This window comes from Dama dama, chromosome 5 (assembly GCF_033118175.1).
Source record: "Dama dama isolate Ldn47 chromosome 5, ASM3311817v1, whole genome shotgun sequence".
NCBI classification, from domain to species: Eukaryota; Metazoa; Chordata; class Mammalia; order Artiodactyla; family Cervidae; genus Dama; species Dama dama.
In genome coordinates, this window is record NC_083685.1 from 88,420,076 (window position 1) to 88,439,912 (window position 19,837).

The following is a 19,837-nucleotide window of genomic DNA, read 5'->3' on the forward strand; positions in this document are numbered from 1 at the left end:
AGAAAAACTTGAAGACATGGAAGGTTGGCAAAAGAGGTTATCAATTTTACAATTCAGCCATCAACATATTTTAAAACTTTTAAGGTTTAAAAATGCTTTCCTGATGGCTCAGTGGTAAAGAATCCATCTGCCAATGTAGGAAACTTGGATTCGATCCCGGGGTCGGGAAGATCCCCTGGAGAAGGAAATGGCAACCCACTCCAGTATTGTTGCATGGGAGATCCCATGAACAGAAGAGCTTCAGTCCATGGGGTCGCAAAAGAGTCAGACATGGTTTAGCGACTAAACCACCACCACATGGTTTAAAAACATATATATTTGCATAAACATATTTAATGAAAAAAATTATTCCATTTAATCCACCAGTATCATTTTATACATCACCTTTCTTTTTTTGTGGCAAACTTTCACAAGCAGGACTTCCAGGGTGACAGAATTTTGTTCATTTTCTGAATTTTGTGATGGTTTATCTAAATAGAAAAACAATACTTCAAAATCTGTTTTAAAAAACAGTACTCATTTTCCTAAGATGTCTGAGAATTTCAAACAAAGACTTTCTATAATGAAGTCTTCTCAGAAGTTTACTCATTCCTTTTCCCCAAAATCAGTTCCAAATGTAACAAATATAGTTAATTCTTCCTAGTAGAAAGCATAAATGAAATAGTTCAGGAGAGGTAAGACACAAAATAAACATTTTTTTCTTTCTCCCAAAATCTATTAGAAAAATTTCCTAGTTTAAGATATGTTTGAATTGAATTGGTTACTATCTTTCATTTCATTTTGAATGCTCAGATGTCTAAACTAAAAGGCTGATTTGACCAAAACTTGTAACTGAAAGGATTAAAAAAAAAAAGGATTTCAAAAAATATTAAACATAAAAGTTATTTATAATAATATAAACATATTATTTCACAAGAAAACGAGCTATTTTTTTACCTTTCCCCAAGAATCTTTTTTTTAGATTCATTCCCCATTTATTACAAATTTTTTTAATTAATTAATTTATCTTAATTGGAGGCTAATTACTTTACAATATTGTAGTGGTTTTTGCCATACATTCACATGAATCAGCCATGGGTGTACATGTGTACACCCCCCTCCCTCCCCCAGAATTTCTTTAAAGCCTAAATGGGATAGCAAAAATCAAGATATTATTTACTACCTAGGAGACTCTCTTGGTTTACAGAGTTTAGGAATCTTAATTTTAAAGTGATAGTATATAGTCTCTTTATCAATGAACTTTAAAAAAAGGCTTCTGCAAATTAAGGTTCCAGAATACTTCGCTACAACTTGGCTTTAATCCCAAAGGCACTAATAGTCCAAACCTTAAATATTTTATCATTCATTTATCATTAAGTTTCAACAATATACAGAACTACTATGTTATATATATGTATACAGACACTCTATATGTTATAGACGAGTAATACACACATATATATGTTATAGATGAATCTATATACAAAGAAATAATCTTTGTTCTGAAATTTTAGGCAACACTTTTTCTGCTTAGAAACATTCTTCTTACTCAGGGCATATACATAAAGTACATCTGAATCAGTCTCTTGAAAGCTGTATCCAGGATAAAGATAATTTAACATATCCAAAATACCCAAATGTCCAAAATGCAATAACAAAAATACTCTCTGAACAATACTCACCATGAAAATAGTACCCTAATAATCTGTGTATTCATTCTAAGCAATTGTAAGTAGTAACTGCTAAACAAGTATTCATTCAAAAACAAAAGAAAAAATAATATTTTAGGGATCTTGATGTTGTTTTTCTATCCTGGTTTCTTAAAAATATTATTTCTCAAAAAAACTACAAATATAACTTGAATAGACAAGAGAGGCAATATATCTGCTTCTTTCCAACTTCCACTAATTTCAAAGTTCTAATGGGAAATTACTTTCTGGAAATAGAAGTACTGACAGTTTACTTTCTCATATATTCTAGTAATATCAAGAAAAAAGAAAACTTTAAGTGAATTTGAGCAATTTTTGAATTTTTCTGTCATGTAGACAGGAAAAAAATTTACCATACCATGTGCCAGTTTATTTCAACTAATTAATTCAAGTAAATTACTGTTAAATATATGATGTTAGTAAATAGTTTTCAATTAATATCCATCAATAATTTCAGTGATGAGTAATTTATGTTTATAGAAGTACCTGAGAACAAAGGGCTAACAAACCTATAAAATTCAAATTATGAGCTTCTAAAGTATTAGAATTCATGTATTTTTTAAGTACCACAGGAGATCAAATACAATGAATGTTTAGAAATAACTTTACAAGATGATTATAAATGATTTAGGAGAAAAAACATGAAAATGCCACTCAGGTTACTTCTATAAAAAAAAACAGACCAGTTCTAAGGCAAAACTAAAGTTACATTAGCTGCTAATATGACCAGACTAATAGGAGAGAAATGACCAGACTTCCAATTTCTTACATTAAAAACTTGACTAGTTATCAAACTGTTCTAATATAACCATTCTATTTATTATTACACTTTTTTTCTTACTCAACAATACCAAGGATGAACAACTTGACCTGTTTCTTATAAAGATTTTATTCCATTGCATGATTATATTAAAGGATACATACACAAATTTAAGATGGACAAGCCCAGAGGCATTTTATCCATTTTGAAACCAACTGAAACTTTTCCCAGTATGCTTTCACCTTTTTTTAATGAAGAAACATTCAAGACTATATAATTTTCCTTTTACAATATCTAACATATTGATACATCCCATTGGTTAGCAGTGCTCGTTTCAGTTGTTTTATCTCTGTACTGGGATGGCCACAAAGTTTGTTTGGGTTTTTCCATAAAATGTCATTAAAAAAAAATTCAAAATGTTTATCCCTATTCTAGGTTCTGAGGCAATTAATTAAAATCCTCACCGTCTTTATAATTTAAAGTTCGAAAAACGGTGTAAATAAAAAAATGACAAAATCTAAGAAATTTCATTTTATTAAGTCTTTTCCATATTTTCTACTGGCGATCTTTGGAAGGATGAGGGCTCTGAATTGGGTGAGATAATGTTATACAGTTTTTTTTAACCGCAATACTTGGAGCCCTAGAAGGTATGACTGAGTTTTAAGAGGTGGAATTTCATCTATTTAGATAAGCTAATGTTTACCTTCAAGAATGATCCCACAAAACACTGATTATTTTAACAATTTAAAAATCCACTCATAACTTAAATGGACAGCAAGAAAGCTATAAGGAAACCAGGTGCTGAGCACAATCTTACGTGTGTATAAGGTTGACCTACAATTTTTAAAAGCTTTTAAGCGTTTTTTATTTATTTTTATAACAGTTATAATTGATTTACAATGCTGTGCCAACCTCTGATGTACAGGAAAGTGACCCAGTTATACACATTCTTTATTTAAAGTAGTTTCTTAAAACTTGTTTCTCAGACACCCTATTTCTGAATTACCTTCATGCCTTGTTAAAATAAACTCCTAAACTCCACCAAAACCCTATTAGATCTGAGGCCTTGGAGGGTCCAGGTATACAGTATTTCAAACAAACTGTCAAAATGTTTCCACACAGACTAAGACTTAAGAACTACTTTTAAAGTTTAATGAGTTATAAGTTACATCCTCCATATTCCACTATTGACCACAAACGCAATAAGTGAAATTGCTGGGGAAATCCACTAAAGAAAAATTAAATCATCAGAATCAACATCTTTTCCATTAAATATAATTTTACAAATTTACAGTTTTGTGGGGTTTTTTTGCATTCACAAAGGTGTGCTGCTGTAGACTGCCAGTAAGTTTACTTTTAAATACATACCATTTTTGTGGAAGAAACCAGTAAATGTAAGCTGCAGATGAGCTGACAAGCTAAACAGAACAAACAAAAAATTTTACTACTTTAATATGGTATGACAAAAATAACTTAGACTTTAAATATAATACTGAAATCAAAGCTACTTCAGCCAATTTATAAATATTTGGCGGTCTAATTCTTAACTCTATTCAAGCCCACTGACTCCATGCTTTCCGTCTTAAGTATGACATCCAAAACAGTGGGTCTATACACACTGAAATACACACACCACACAAATAGAAACAAAAAACACCAAAGAAGCAAGGCAGAAAGAGACCACCAAATAAGAGGCAAGATAATTTATAGTGCTTTAGTGTTCTACCTGTAAAACAGGGACAGATTTCCCTTCCCATTCCTCTAAACAATAGCTGAATCCATGCTTCTCAATACTCGAAAGTGTTTTTAGTATTTTCAAGCTACAGAATTTCAACCTCCTTAACAAATGATGTAGAACCATCACTTTCTACTTTAATGAGGGATGAAATACACAATCACAAATATGCTATCGATTTGTTACTTGCTATTCAACATGTCATTTTCACTTTTAGTTTTAGAAGCAATGAAAAGGAAGCATAAACTATAATGATCCTTTTGTTTAGAAAACTATCTACTAACGATGGAAAAACTATTAAGTTGGGATAAATGAAAACATCAACAGGCTTTTGTAGTAGCTTTAAACTGGAAAAGGGCAATCTATCTTTAAATCAGGAGCCATTCATAACTTTCCAGAACAGTTTCTGTCATGTGATACAGACACCAGATGATAGAGGGCTATAGAGAACAGATGTTGGGAAAAGGGAAGCAGTACTGAACCCTTACTCAAGAAATTTACTAGTGTAAGTAAAACAGTAAAAGCACAATATGGTTCAATAAAGGGTACCTTTTTAAAATGATGGTGACAATCTACGCATTCATATAACCAGAGGGGAACAGTTATATAAAGACTTTGAGGTAAGAGAGCATTGAGGAACAAGCAATGGTTAGAAATGAGGACATATTACTAACAGGTTAGTTTTGTAACTGTGCCCAGAATTCTAAGTCTTAGAGCAATAGGAGGTTAAGTGAGATATTTCAAAAGAAGATGTGAGGATGCCTCTATTTTCTAGTGAGATAATCCATGAAAGTGTATGCTAAAAAACTACAGGGTGGGAGTTCTGAAGGGCATTTCTAGAACGGTACTAAGAAAAGTAAGCTAGGATATCAACAGACTAACAAAATGACTATGAAGTGTAAGGATTCAAGCAGAGTTAGAAAGCATAAACATAAAAGAAAAATTAGTAACTGTAACTTAAGTATCAAGAAAAAATTTTTAAAGTACATTAAAAGGATCAACTGTAAATGAGCTCAAAGGACTTTTTCCAAAGTGATGAAAATGTTCTATATCTTAACTGTGGTTATGGTTACACAAATGTATACATTTGTCAAAACTCAAACTATATACTTAAGGTGAGTGTATTATACTGATTATTAATTATATATCATTGATTTTTAAAAAGTATATATACCATCTATAAACTCTACAAGCCATTTTACTAAAAGGTAACTAGCATTTTTCTATAAAAAATTGTTCCATAAACAAAACCTTATAATGTAGAACGGGTTAAACTCCAAAATAAAACAGAAACCAAGAGAAATATTCCACAGTTTCCACATCTAATAAGATAATTCGTTAGTCACAACCAGCCTATCCTATTCTTAGTTGCTTCAGTTAAACCTACATACTAAAGGCCAGGTTAATTTTCTTAAAACATCATTTTAAATGAATCATTTCTTTCTCCAATTTTCTAATGGGTCCCCAACTGCCAAACCTTTTGTCTAAGTGCTGTCTGTGATATGGTTCCTATTTCTCTTTAACCCTACTAAAGCCTCATATAAGAAAGTAGAAATAGAATGATAAAATAGAGACAAATCCAAGTTTGAATTCTGGCTCCAGTTATTAGCTATGACCTACTATCTATAAAACGAAGATTGGGAGGCATGGGTAAAATACTAAAGAATCCATCAAAATACTTGCTTCCCCTTCTACAAAGACCCCATCCCCAATCATCCCAGAGCTTAATTTCCTTTATAAGCACCTGTATTTACCACTTTATGTCACAATTTTTTCACACACATTTTCTCTTAACATATCAGTGTCCTTTGTATCTAGCAATGTCTTACAGAAAGGCACTCAACAAATGATTTTCAAAAGGATAATGATGTCCTCCCTAGAGTTCTAAGATTTTTAAGGTCAGGGATCAGGACCCATTATATTGTGGTACTTCTAAAATTATTTACATTGTTTTTATAGGAAATTCGATCCTAGGTTCCAACTGTGAAACAACAAAAATACCTTGCATTGATCTACCCCAGAAAACACTTTATATTAGTGTTATTCAAAACCTGGTCTACCCACTGAGATCATTGGAGAAACTGTTACCATTCCACAAGGCAAGACATTGAGAATTAGACTTTAACCATTTTTACAGAAACTTAGCATTGCCATGGCATCCAAGTATGTGATCTACATATTTTACAAAAGTATCCATCTACAAAAGATTGGAAATTAAAAACTAACAAAAAGGTCACCACAGGATGGTTTGAGGCACAGTTTTAAATGGTACATTACAAATTAAATGAGATGGCAGATCCATTCAGCTGCCATATAACATTGTTTGAGAAAAGGAATTCCAAATTTAAATTAACCAGCTTAAAAAATAAATTTGGGAATGTGATTTGCTATGCATAATTTCCCCTAAAAGCAAGCACTTTTAGGGGAAAACACTCTCCTAAAAGTAAACACACTGATATGTACCTAGAATACAATGTGACAATGAGGCGAGTTGATCCCAAGTTGATCCCTTTCATGGGTGGTTTAGTCCAAGGAAAGAGGACAGTTTTCTCTCCCTTTCTGATTCACCCTTTTCCCTCTCCTTGGGCTACTGCGTCTACATCTTTATTGGTTAAGCTGGATCAGAGGAAGGGAAGAAAGAAACATGTAGGTCTGGTCAAGCCTATCTGGTCTTAGGCAGCACAGAATCCAGCTTAGATGATCAGAATAAGATACCAGATAAGGATTTGGTTCTTCTTCGTGATGTGTTCCCTATTTTCATCTTCTCAGGAAGAAAGCAATATGGCAATAGGAAACTAGAAGGTGAATGTGAAATTTTGGGATGAGATTTTAAGCACAAGTAATTGACAAGTATCTGACAATTGTAAAGCAGTCTGCAGAATAAGGTTAAGTAAATTTAAATTCATAAGAGACGAGTATTTTGAGATGAGATTCATGTAGGAAACTCAAATTTTAGGAGTAGACAGATCCCACAGAAGGACCAACATTTTTATGCAGGAAAGAAACCAAGATTAGTGACTCAAATTTATACACATTGATCTGACAGTGGCAGGTTTAAGACTTTATTTCTAAAGTCATGGCTATATGGCCTGAAAAAAGGTCAACTGTGATGATAAGCTAAGTTACATTTAATGTTATGATGTAAACATTAAGACGACTAGCATTTCTTATTAGTATACTGCTTCACACTGTAAACTGTATCAAGCTGTTTCTAAAATATGTTTATTTTCCTTAAGACTCAAGTAAAAAAACAGCTGCTGTATTCAGAAAAAAAGTCAATAAAGATATGATTGTTTTGGGGGGAAAATCTGTTCTCAAATACCTAGATTTTAAGAATCATATATGGTGGAAAAAGACATATCAACTTAAGAAACAGCTTGAAGTTTTAAAAATGCAGCTAAACCTACAAAAGAGGTGGCTAGAGTAACACCATTAATGCAATGTATCTATTTTAAATAATTTACAGCTTTCTTAGGATAAAGACCAGCAACCTTAAATAGCCTACAAGGTTCTGCATTATCTGGTCATGGCTATCTGCTCTAGTCTCATCAAATGTCATGTTCTCTCTAGTCAGCTACACTGCCCTCAAATGATTTTATGTTCCCTTTATCTAGAATCATCTACCTGCTCACCCTCTATCCTCATTTTACTCCTATATTCATGTTTCAAATCTCAGCTTCTTCCTTCATGGAAGCCCTCATTGAACATTTCTATTCCCAAATTAGACTCTTAAACAAGAGCTGATTCTCCTGCCTCATACAGCCATAGTTTCCCTATGTGTATACTTTTACTTCCCAGCACTTATAATTATTATACAATTATGCTTTTTTCCCCTAAATGCTGATCAACTCCAGAAAGGCAAGGTCTTCATCTGTTTTGCTCACCGTTATATCCACTAGGTCTTAGTAAAGTGTCTGGGACATGGTACATGAAGGAAATGGGAATCCCAGAAAAAAAAAAGAATTCAAATTTTGTTACAGTACAAAAAGATGATAAGAAAAGGAAGATTACTAACTCAAAAGTTTAGGTTGTAATAACAACAACATAAAGTGATGTAAGGCACTTTACCTTTTCAACCTACTAAAAACACAGGCTTGGAAATATACCTAGTAGATGTTCTACTTCAGTTATCTTTGGAAGGAATTTCTCCAGCTACTAACAGGACCAGGAATGGAAAATGATTAAGTGGAAATGTTTCTCATTTGACCACAGGAAATATTTCTGGAAGCAACTGCAAGTTGGAAATCTTTTCATGCTACCTTTCAGTCAGTGGAGATGCACTTAGAAGTCAGGAGTTGTGACTAGAGAATTCCCAAACTGGTAGGATGAATAGCCCAAGAGACCCCCTGGGATCCTGCTAAAACAGAAAACTACAGAAAGATCAGAGATTTATACCAATGAACCATAGTGCTTGGCCAAAACTCAAAATAAATTCAAAATCCACAATATACTGGCAAATCAGAAACAAGAGATGGACAGGATAGGACATAAGGTATTATATCATAAATTCTAAAAAGAAAGACATTTTAAATATACATAACCACACCAGAAGAGCAAGAAGAGAAGATTAGGGAAAAACAGAGACTAGAGATGTGACCACCATGAATTTCTAAACTTGGCTGCGGAGTCTGCAGAAGCCATTGTATAAGAGAAATAATCTTCACAGTCTGTGGGTGTTACTATTGAGTTTTAAGGTGACAAATGCAACCCTGATCTATTGTCACAAACTGACTGATACCTTAAAGAAGTGAAAACCATGAAATGTGCCATGTTTCTTTTTTTCTATCAGTTTCTCCCCTAATAAATTTCTGCCATTATCTGTGACAAGTAAGATAACTGTAGAGTTAAAGTATAAAAGACAAAAAAGATCCTTCAACACCAACTTCATTTTGCACAGATAATGCCAGGAATTTGGTTTTAAGTCTCTACAACTGTGATAAACAGATTAGGCATTTGACTGTTGTAACCTTTGGGCTGTAGTACTTGTAGGGCTTGTAGTATTTGGGGTATCTCAACAGTCTCCTGGAACTTTTCATTTGGGGAATGAAATGCATTGGGTTTGACAATGGAGACATTAAGACTACTGAAGTACTGAAAGAACATGAGTTCCAATGGAATATATCCCAACTATAGCTACTGAACAAACCCAGGATCCAATTAAACTGAGTAAGAGCTTTATGTTTAAGATAGTACAGAATAAAAATATAGAAGGGAGATACTTTATTTGTATATGATTTAAGATTTTAATGTCTACTAATTAATTTCATGGAACAACAAAGATTTACCTTGTTCTCCCATAAGAGAACTGACAATAGATCTTGCAAGCAAGGTTTTATAGTGCTGACATTATATACTGCTGTCTAGGGAACTTACAATCCTATGTGATAAAGTTTAGTAGAACGGCAGGATTATGCCTAATTCGAGATGCAAAATACATTGAAGGAATTTAATAACATAGGGCCTTGTGGGTAAACTTAAAATGAACCAATTTCTCAGTTAATTTTAGTGACTCTGGGAGCAACAATGAGACATTCATAAATATGGAGTGTGTGTGTGGCATGGGGGTGGAACATCTAGTACAGTAATTCAATACCTCATGGGCCTGAAGAGCCTTGCTGAGTATTAAGTAAGCATGGTCAGCTCCAACACAGTTAGGTCTGTTTAAAAAGATCTTGGGGAGCTGAAATGACCAACTCACTGGTCCCAGTTAGATCCTAGACTATTTTCAAAATTACAAGCAGGAATTCTATGCAACTCTCTGAAGTTTCTGTGAGTTGGTCAACAATACTCTGTTACAGTACTGGCAAAGTTGTTAAACTCATTGGATCAAAAGGAATATAATTATTTGGTGAGTACCAGTATAGTAATCTATCTTCCTCACAACACACACTCTAACAGAAGTTCTGTAATATTTATCAAAGCCAAGGTCACAATGAGATAGTAGTCATGTTTAGCAGTGATGAAGGTAGAACCTTGATGGGGGAGATGAAGAAACAGTCAAGTTTTCTTCTTTTTGTTTTCATTCTTCCTTCTTACCCAAGCCTCAGAAGACCTGAGGGCAAACTATTAGGTGTGTAGGAGAAAAGAAGAGAGCATGTATGGTCAGGCTCTGAGTACAGCTTCACACTTTAACTACAAAAGGCCCAGAGGGTCCCAAAAGCTCTTTCCAGGGCAGGTGAACAGACAAGGATTTGGAATAGAAATTCAAGCAAAGGATAGAGGGTGCATGCACTGAGCATATTTTCAGTCTATATAAATCAATACTGTATTTATACAAGGTATTCCTTGGGCAGTAATCGATTAGGTGAAGATTTGGGATCTCAGCTTCTAGAATGAACCATCAAAGTTTTATTTACAAATCAAGACTGCCTAGATATGGAAATATAAATTACGCTGCAGTCCTACAAGTCCAGTCCTACAAGACTGCAAACATTTTTAAAATGAGATTTTTAAAAAATTTTCAAATAGTAACCAAACTGAAAAGGCAAACTTAAAAGCAGTTACAAAAATGACATCTCTTAGTCACAAAAATGAGATACTATAAATAAAGCATCATTAAGTTAATGTACATCCTATCTAAATTGGTAAGGTATGATTTAAAACTTCAAGAGAAAAAGAAAAATCCGTGTGGTAGTTTTCTCAATTCCATTTTTTAAAAAATCTAGTATTTTTAGTTCTACATTCTCCCCTAAAGTAGTCAATGAATAAACAAATACCACCCAAGTCCCTGTTTCTCTTCAGAATAATACTCAACTTTACTTATCAAAGAGTAAGTAGATGCCTACTGTCTAGGATTGGAAGCAGCTGTCTAGCCTAGGGAGATATTAAGCTACTGGGAACATTTAGGGATTAATTCTGGGAATCATATTTGAAAACACACATTAAGGTTCTGTCCTAAAGGCCAGGTTTTTGAAACTATCATGTGATAGACACATTTCAAATATAAACTACAGTTAAGAATATTTTGTCTGAAGGACGTCAATAAGAGGAAGGATGAGAAAGGGAAAAAAAGTGCCTCTCAGAACTGTCGATGATTCCTGAGAAAAGATGTGATGGTGTGAAGCACTGGGCACAGCACCTGGAGTCCAGCTGCGCACACCATCAACATGAGCCTCCATCCTTCTTCAGATGAGGTAGCAGGATTAACACTAACTGCACAAGTTACAGAAACTTTGATTCAAAATGCAAGAAATTGTAGTAGAGAAAAATAATAATGAACAGAATTGCCTTAGAAAACAGTGAGTTTCCAGCATTGGAGATATTCAAGATAAGGCTTAAGAATGGAGTCTCTGCCAGGGATGCTACAGGAGAAGTAATCCCTGATTTGTGTATGAGTTTGGATCAGATGACCTCCAAAGTTTGCTCTAACTCCTTACAATATTGAGGTGATCACAATGAAAATGATCACTGTACTTTTTCTTTTTTCCTCAAGTTTGTCACTTAATGTAAACTGATAGGTTATCTTACCTATGAGATTCTTGCTCTCCTTTCATTTTCTCTACTTTTGATAACATATCATCAACTTTAAATGTTTTCCTGGAAGAAACAGATAAACAAAATAATCACTTCTCAACTGGGAAAAACAAACAGATTATACTTTATTGTCACTATAATAGGCAAACTGGGTATGTGATTTTTATTTTTAATAAGATAAATTATGGATGGTTAGCCGTAACAATGAATACTATTGAGACAGTGTGTATTATAATACAGCAAACAAGCCTTCAAGTCCCATTTCAAAGGCTAACTTTTCCATGAAACCTTGGGTAATTAATCTGAAACTAAAGGGATTTCTCCCTACCTATAGCACTTGGTTTATATTTATTTTGACATTTAGTCTCCTAAATGTGAAACTTGAATAAATATTTTATTTCTATTAGATTATAAGTTCCTAAAGGGCAGAGATTTGTCTTCTTCAAGGAAAGCCACACGGCCCTTGGCATGTTGCCTTAATCTTGGTAGGTGCCAAGCATCTGTCAGCCTGAGCCAAACAAACGCAAATTATGAATATTTTGAAACATTCATATTTCTATTAAGTAAACTGACAAATGCGGATATTCCATAAAACATATGAAGTATAGTAAAAACACCCTCAAAGATGAGCAACAATGGCTAAAGTTTAATATGTCATTTTAAAGAGATGGTTGTCACCATCATGAAAAAAACTTTGAAGTTTAAAGGACATACCATCAAATCATAACAAAATCATGAGCTTTTTAACTTAACAAGTTTAAGAGAAAAAAGTAGTTTTCCACAAAATAGAAACTTAAATTAATAACCACACCCTCAGTAAGCAATTTAAGAACAAATGGATTCTAAAACAAGCCTCAAAAATAAATAAATAAATAAAACAAGCCTCATCTTCGTTCTTAAGGTAATCTACTATCTACATTTTTTAGAGGCTAAAAAACTAGACTCATATATGTTAATGGGAAACATATTTCTTATACTCCCTTCGAATTTAGAACTTGAAAAGATTCATGCATTCCACATTAATTACTTTGTAAAGCTTGAATTCAGATACTAGAAATTACTAATATGCTCATTTCTCAAAAACAGCTATTGTATCCTACAATAAAATATCAGTAGAGAAATGTTGATGTAAATGTATCATAGCAAAACACTGATATGAAGAATAGAATTGATATAATCTATATTTCATGTGAATAAATAGCCTCCATTAACAAAAGGTCTTTTTTAAAAAAAGCTTCTCTCTTTACCTTTAGAGTTACTGAAAACCTCAATATTAAAGTTTCATCTTATAAAGCATAGGAAGAAGTTCTTTAAGAAGGATGGCAATACATTTTCAATCTCCATAGATAAGAGAGAAGAAAGAAGAAAAACATGATTCTTTTAGGCTAGTTACAAAGAACTTTTCAGTATAAATACTGAAATGTACTACTGAGGAGGTTGTAAAGTTTCTGAAAACTTTCAAGAATAAAATGTTTATCTTTGTGTAATGATTAAGAAGAAACCTTGTCTGTAGGAAGAAAAGACTGTAGGTCACAAGGTTCATCTCTTCCAACTCTATGGAGACTGTACATAGGAGAACTGAATATTAACAACCATTTGAAATAGGTTAGATCACACAGGCAACCCAGCATTCCTTAGGAAAAACAAAACAAACCATATAGGCAACTACATAAAAGCAGCCTCACCTCCCAACACAACGTATTTCTGTTTTTTAGAAAGGTACTGCTACTGTAGCTCAGATTTAACAAGGGATATAGTTAACAAAAGGTCATCAAAATGGAGAATATTATTAAAATTCAAGAAATTTCAGGAAATTTTGGAGGGAGGATTCAGAAGCAGCTTACATGAAACCTAGTAAAATGGGCTCAATAAGACACCCTTCTCTCCTCACCAGTGTTTCCACTGTGCCAGGGTAGTGTCAGCCTATAAAATTTGAATGCCTCTATGAAGTGCAAGGAAAGTAAAAGACTTTAACAAATATATCAGATTTAATCTTACACCTGCATGTCAAAAGGAGTGATAAGTATATCTCAACAATGAATATTATGTTGTTGTAATGGTACAAAAGGAGTTCCCAAAACATGGTGAGCAAAGGAATAGTACTAAAAGCAATTTTGTAAAAGCAGTTTCAAGAACAGTGAACAAAGACCACAATCACTGGGCTAAATTCGTCACCTTCCAAATTCACTAACTACTTTGAAAAAGAGAGCACTCATTTGAAGATAGTAAGTTGTTGTATAAGTGTTAAAAATAAGTCAGTGTCTTATACAGGCCAAGCATGCAACAAAAGAATAAAGTGATTCCTAATGCATTTTTACATGGAAAATAGACTAAATGGAAAGTGTATGTTTCTTGGCTGGCAAACTGCTTAGAAACTGTTCCAAAAGACAATTTTTTACCTATGGGGTACTAAATTAAGAAACTTCACTTCTACTACCAAACTTTTAAAATGGCTTCCACTCATTAGCGGACAAGAGAAATGTATCCCACAGACAGTCTAATGAACAATAATGATGTACTCTTTAATCCACTTATAGATTAGCTGAAATCTACTTTTAAAGAACTTTATCACGTTAAATTAAAATCAGATAGCAATTTTTTTTTTTTTGGCCACATGGCAGCCTCCAGGATCTTAGTTCCCTGATCAAGGATTGAACCTGTCCCCCCTGCAATGCAATTACAGAGTCTTAGCCACTGGATCGCCAGGAAAGTCCTCTAGATGATCTCATTTTCATATTAAAAATATTGAAAGAAAAATTTACTACTTAATCAAATCCTCCTACTCTATAAGAGTAAATCAAGGGTCTGCAAATTATGGACCATTGGCCAAATCCAGCCTACTGTCTGTTTTTGCACAGCCCATAAGCCAGAATGCTTTTTATAAACATTTCCAAGTGATTTGATAATAGAGGACTCTAAATCCCAATTATGTTAAATGCTATCCCCTCACCCCACTTTGCAAAAATAAAAGAATTCCACATTTCTCACTAGTTGGCATGTATTATAAAACACTGCAGTAGGGAATTCCTTGGTGGCCCAGTGGTTAGGGTTTAGTGCTTTCACCGCCGGAGCCTAGGTTTAATCCCTGGTGAGGGAATTAAGATCCTGCAGGCCATGTGGCAAAAAAAAAAAAAAAAACACTGCACTCAATCATTATATTTTGAATTTCATCAATAAAAAAATTTGTTGACGTTTCTTTTTTGTATAATACCTATATACTACCTAATATCCTCAATTCTGCTTCCTAGACCACAAAGCCTAAAATATTTACCATCTAGTTATTTACAGAAAGTTTCCTGAACCCTGGCATAGAGTAGACAGGTAAATAATTGACATTTAATTCTGCTGCCTAGTCTATCACTTTCTTTCTAGTTATTTACAAATTTGACAGCTTTCACTGGTTAAATACATGTGCAGGCGTGCGCACAATTGCGTGTGTGTGCTCTCTCTCTGGATCCAGAGGGATTATCAAAAGACAAACGGTTTTAACATTTCAATCCTTCAAAATACATCTAGATAGATCTACAAAACTAAACTATGTCTTACCATAAAAAACACTGATACTTAGTAACCAGCAGGAGTCTCCAAATGAGTTTAGTTTCAAAGTTTACTGAAAAGCTTAATGGTTTTCCTAAGTCAAGACTATAACAATACCAAATGCTTAGTAGAGGTTCTCTCCTTTAAAGTTTTGTTCACTTGATATGCTCAGTAAATAATCATGGGCACAGAACAAGAAACTAGCATTCCATAATTATATACAGTTAAATGTTAAAAGCAAAAATAAGCTCTCTGATTCCACTTTAAGACTAAGTAATTAAGAAGTTTTTAAAGACATTCCTCCTATTGACTTCAAAAGTATTTCCCTTTTAATAAAACCACCAAAAACATAAAATGAGATTTCTTTATTGTTAGAACATAAAAGAAATACTCAGACATTAACTGGTAAACTTATGTATCAAAGATAAGCTCCCATGAGCCCTAATTTAGTAAATATTTAAATCAACTCCTACCAAACTTGAAAAAAACTACTAGCACAGAGCAAAAACATCAGTCAGTAAAATCACTTCATTTACTTCACTACTAAATCATTTCTATCAGGAATAAACTGGCAATCAACTGGGATTTACAAAAGTGGTACTTTAAAAAGTCACTTTGCAATCAATTCAATTACTCTTTCACCTCAGTTTTCATATTTAACCTTTCATTAGAGATTGTACTTTAAAACAAAATTTTAACATGATTTGATCAACTTGAAATAAATTAATAAAATGTACCTTTTGATGTTTGTTCTGGAGTTTCGATGAGACATGTAAGTAAGAGTTCTATGCAAAAATATTGGCTATAAAAAAAGTTAAAATATTCAAATTAAATAGGTGAAATTTTAGGAAAAAAATAATGCTGATGAATTTTGTTGATTACCTACCGCTATAAGATTTCGTGTTCGAAGAAATCTATAGATCTGCGTTGGTTCTAGGTAACAAAAACAAAATCCAAATGTTATCTAAATTCACTCATTACTTAAGTTATTAACAAAATACCAACCCAGCCCATGTTATAACCAATATAAACTAATCACCTATATGAAAATCATGTACTGAATATTTACATCAAGAAAATTAGTATGCAAAATTACATTAAATGACATTCAGTCTACAACAGTCACAAAATGCACCTACATTTATTTTAAATTTAAGGTACTCTATAATCTTTGTTTTTAAGCCTTGCATATCTAAGGCAGCTATTTTTAAACGAGTTTGTATGCAGAACTGAAGAGAGTTAATATAAACTACTAATAACCCATCTCTTTCTAAAAAGTAGCTAATATGAGATAGTTGGATTCCGTAAAAGAACTCCATATTGATGCCAATAACAAAAATGAAATGTTCACTTTTTAATTAGTCTTTTCAAAAGTCTGTGCAGTAGTCAGCTCCAACAGAATACAACTGTTACCTAAATAGATGTCCCAATACAGATATGAGCAAAGTTAGTCAGTACTGAAATCTAAAACACAGATCAGCTAAAATTTTCATTGAATTTATTTCTAGCTATAGTTGAAGTTTCTATTTTGCTCAATGTAAATATTACCTCAGTATGTAAATACTATTGCAACACATATTTTTAAATAGATTCCCAGAATGTTTTTAATGTTGTTTAGTTAAACTTGCTACAAAGGACGTATGTTATAGATAGAAAACATTTTATACACAAATACCATAATACCAGTTACATTAATGACATGTTAGTAATATAGTTCTTTAAATAAAGCAGTATAAAAATGACTATATTAGTAAATACATCAAAGCATATACACGTCTCAGAAATTAGAGAAGAATCAAGTTGTTCTATGACCAAATCTCTTTTTCCAAATCTAACTCTTAATGACAGTTCATTTCTACAAAGCAGGCTCATCAGAAAGCAAGACAGATAAAACTTTCTTGGAGGATTTGTCTTCTCATAATGTTTAGAGAGAATTTTTTAAATTTCCACTCAATTTTTAGTTAGCTAAGTTTTAGTCTCAAACTAAAAGGAGATGAGATGTTTTAGAAAGAGTACAAACATGTATGTTTATTGTCATCACTGTGCTTTAGTATTTCCAATTGAAAGCCTCTACAGATTTCCCAAACTATATTAAGGAAACGCGAGAATAATGTAAATCTCTCTCAAGCAGGTTCAATACTCATTTCAATAAAAACTGAAATTCCTTGTATTAAATTTCAATTAGAATTTCATGAAGCACTAATGAGAGAGAATGAAAGAAGGGTATTAAACAATGTAATACATCTTTCCAAGCACAGCTGATACCATGCCCTTAACATATGCCACGGAAAATTGTAAATAAAGACATTGAGTGATAAAGCCGAGTTTATTCAAGTTTCTGTAAGATATCTAGCTGTTAAATATCATCCAGATACAACATCCACACCAAAGCAGAGAGGAAAACCACCAGGACGTAAAATTCATTAAAGAACAGGGCAGGTTACTCATAGTCATGCTGTTTCTTACAAATTCTATTGTTTGTTTCCAGACACCTTGCCCCCTTCCTAAATTAAGTCGTAGCTTTGCCCTCGAAACAGACCTTAAAAACAGAAATTGACATCAGAAAATGTTCTGAAATGAAGACAAACACAACGGGCAGAATTCCGAGAGCGTATCCAGAGAAGTGAGTTGCTTAAGCACTACCTGTCTCAGTTTACGTCCCCCTTAAATGGGTGGAAAGATTTGAAAGGTTTAGAGCATCAAAAGGTGCCATGTTAATGTGCAGCACCAAGTTCTTGCGAAAGCATTTCAGACTGACAATTTGGTCGATTTTACTGCATTCCTCTCTTCACAGGCTTAATTTTGCTCCTCTGAACCTTCAACCAACAGCCTTCTACTTCTGGAGTACGGAAGGCATGAAAGAAAGCAAGAACTAGTCGTGTACCGCAGATCCAACTATACAGTTCAACCGTGACCTCTTCACCTAAAAGCACCCTGCTCTTAACGCGGGGCCCCACGGCCTCAGCTCGCGTGTAAATCTTTGGGGAGGCACGAACCTCACCTGGACCCCTCAGCCTATCTCCCCCAAAGCCCCTAGACTCAGAGCCCCCGTAAGCCGTAACCCCCGAAGGCGGAACAGCCCCCTCAATTTCGCCCTCCACTCCCGAATCAAACCGACTCCAGGAGACGAAGGGGGTCCCAGCACGAGTGTCCCGGCCCTCTAACGCTGCAAGAGTGGAGATTCCTGCCCTCAAAGCCTCCAACACACTCACTCTCAAAGGCCTGGAGGAAAAGCTCGTGGTCAGCCTGGACGTGCTCCATTTTCGGCTTCTTCACCGGTAACACCGCGGCCCCCGCCGCTGCCGCCGCGGAGGAGGAGGAGGAGGCCGAGTAACTGCCGCCGCCTCCACAGCCCCCGCCACCGGATTTGCCGCCCGACGCCGTCGCCGCCGCCACCGCCGCCGAACCCCCGAAGCCGCCTCCCCCGGACCCCGCGCTGGGCCCCGAGCCGCCCCCTCCCCCACCGCCGTGCTTCTGAGGCGCCATCGCGGTTCCTGCCTCCTCCCCCCGCCAGCTACCCGCCGGGCGGCCCCGGAGAGTAAGCGCCTGCAATACCAACCGCTCGCCCCAGCAGGCTCCGGCGGACCGAGGGGGGAAGGAGGAGAGAGGGGAGGAGAGGGGAAGGGAAGGGAGGAGGAGAGGAGGGAAGGAGGGAGGAAAAAAAAAGTGTCTCCTCCTGAGAACCCCGCTCCGCTCGAGAGACCGCTCACCCTAGCCTGGCCTCGCTCCGCCCACTTCCCCCGCCCGGCGCTCTGATTGGTCGGCGGGAGCGCGCGCCGCCCGGCCGCCCAGCCCGTTGGCCCGCGGATTCCCCCGTCAGTCACGCGGAGGCGCTTCTCGCGGAGGCGCGGCTTGGTTGGCCCGTGCGCGCTGCCGATCGCGGGCCCGGCCGCCTCTTTGAACTGAATTCGCGGGAAAATTAGGGGTCGGAGCGGCCTTCCTGCTGGCCCCGGTGCATTCTGGGGAGAGAGGGACCCAGCGAGCGGCTTAGGGAGCCGTTTCTCGCCTTCTGAGCGTCGTCAGTCGCTGCCCCCGGGGTATACAGGACCCCTGAGGAGAGGCGGGCCTCTGAGGAACTGGGGGGCGAGGGCCCTGTTAAATGATCTGAGATCCATGCTGGATCGTCGAGTCTCTAACTTCACAGGAAGGGGCCTGCCTGAGGGTTTGGTCGGGTCGGGTAGGGTAGCTTCTGGTCTAAGGGGCTCGCGGAGCGGGGATCGCGTCCCCGGTCCCCTCGTCACCACGTGCCTCAAGCCGCCTTGGCCGAATCCCACCCAGCGAGACCTGGAGAGGACTGGGGCAGCCAAGGGGTTGCGGCTGCTGCTCTCGAACGCCGCAGGGCTCCACCAAAGGGAGCAATTTCTAGGGAGCTTGAATGTCCAAAAATCAAATGAAAACGATTTTCTGAAGGTGCGGTGAGGCTTCAGGATGCTTACTGAGAGAGGTTGTGGCTTCTCAACATGTTAGAAGCAAAACCTAGATATTTGATCCCCGGACACCAGAAGAGTTGTCAGAGGGACAAACTAGACGAGTTCTTAGAAGTACCTACACCCATCTTGAGAATCTATTCATTTTGTGCTCAAAAACTGTAGAGGGAATCCGGTGTTTTCGCCTGTCTCTTTTAAAACGAGATGCGTAGGCCCG

At 35.9% G+C, this 19,837-nt stretch overlaps 1 protein-coding gene across 2 annotated transcripts in view; it reads right to left on the reverse strand.

The window, feature by feature from the left end:
- Nucleotides 1-18,920, reverse strand: part of SUZ12 (SUZ12 polycomb repressive complex 2 subunit) — a 38,136-nt gene extending 19,216 nt beyond the window's left edge. The window contains exons 1-6 of one of the 2 annotated variants that reach the window (XM_061142843.1): nucleotides 18,406-18,920; nucleotides 16,080-16,126; nucleotides 15,931-15,995; nucleotides 11,651-11,719; nucleotides 3,817-3,866; nucleotides 385-470 (exon numbers count right to left, since the gene is read on the reverse strand). In XM_061142843.1, the coding sequence (XP_060998826.1) occupies nucleotides 385-470; nucleotides 3,817-3,866; nucleotides 11,651-11,719; nucleotides 15,931-15,995; nucleotides 16,080-16,126; nucleotides 18,406-18,679 (591 nt within the window). In that variant the 5' untranslated portion in view covers nucleotides 18,680-18,920. The remainder of the gene's footprint in view (nucleotides 1-384; nucleotides 471-3,816; nucleotides 3,867-11,650; nucleotides 11,720-15,930; nucleotides 15,996-16,079; nucleotides 16,127-18,405) is intronic. The other variant, XM_061142844.1, reaches the window with a different exon arrangement.
- Nucleotides 18,921-19,837: the final 917 nt, after the last annotated feature.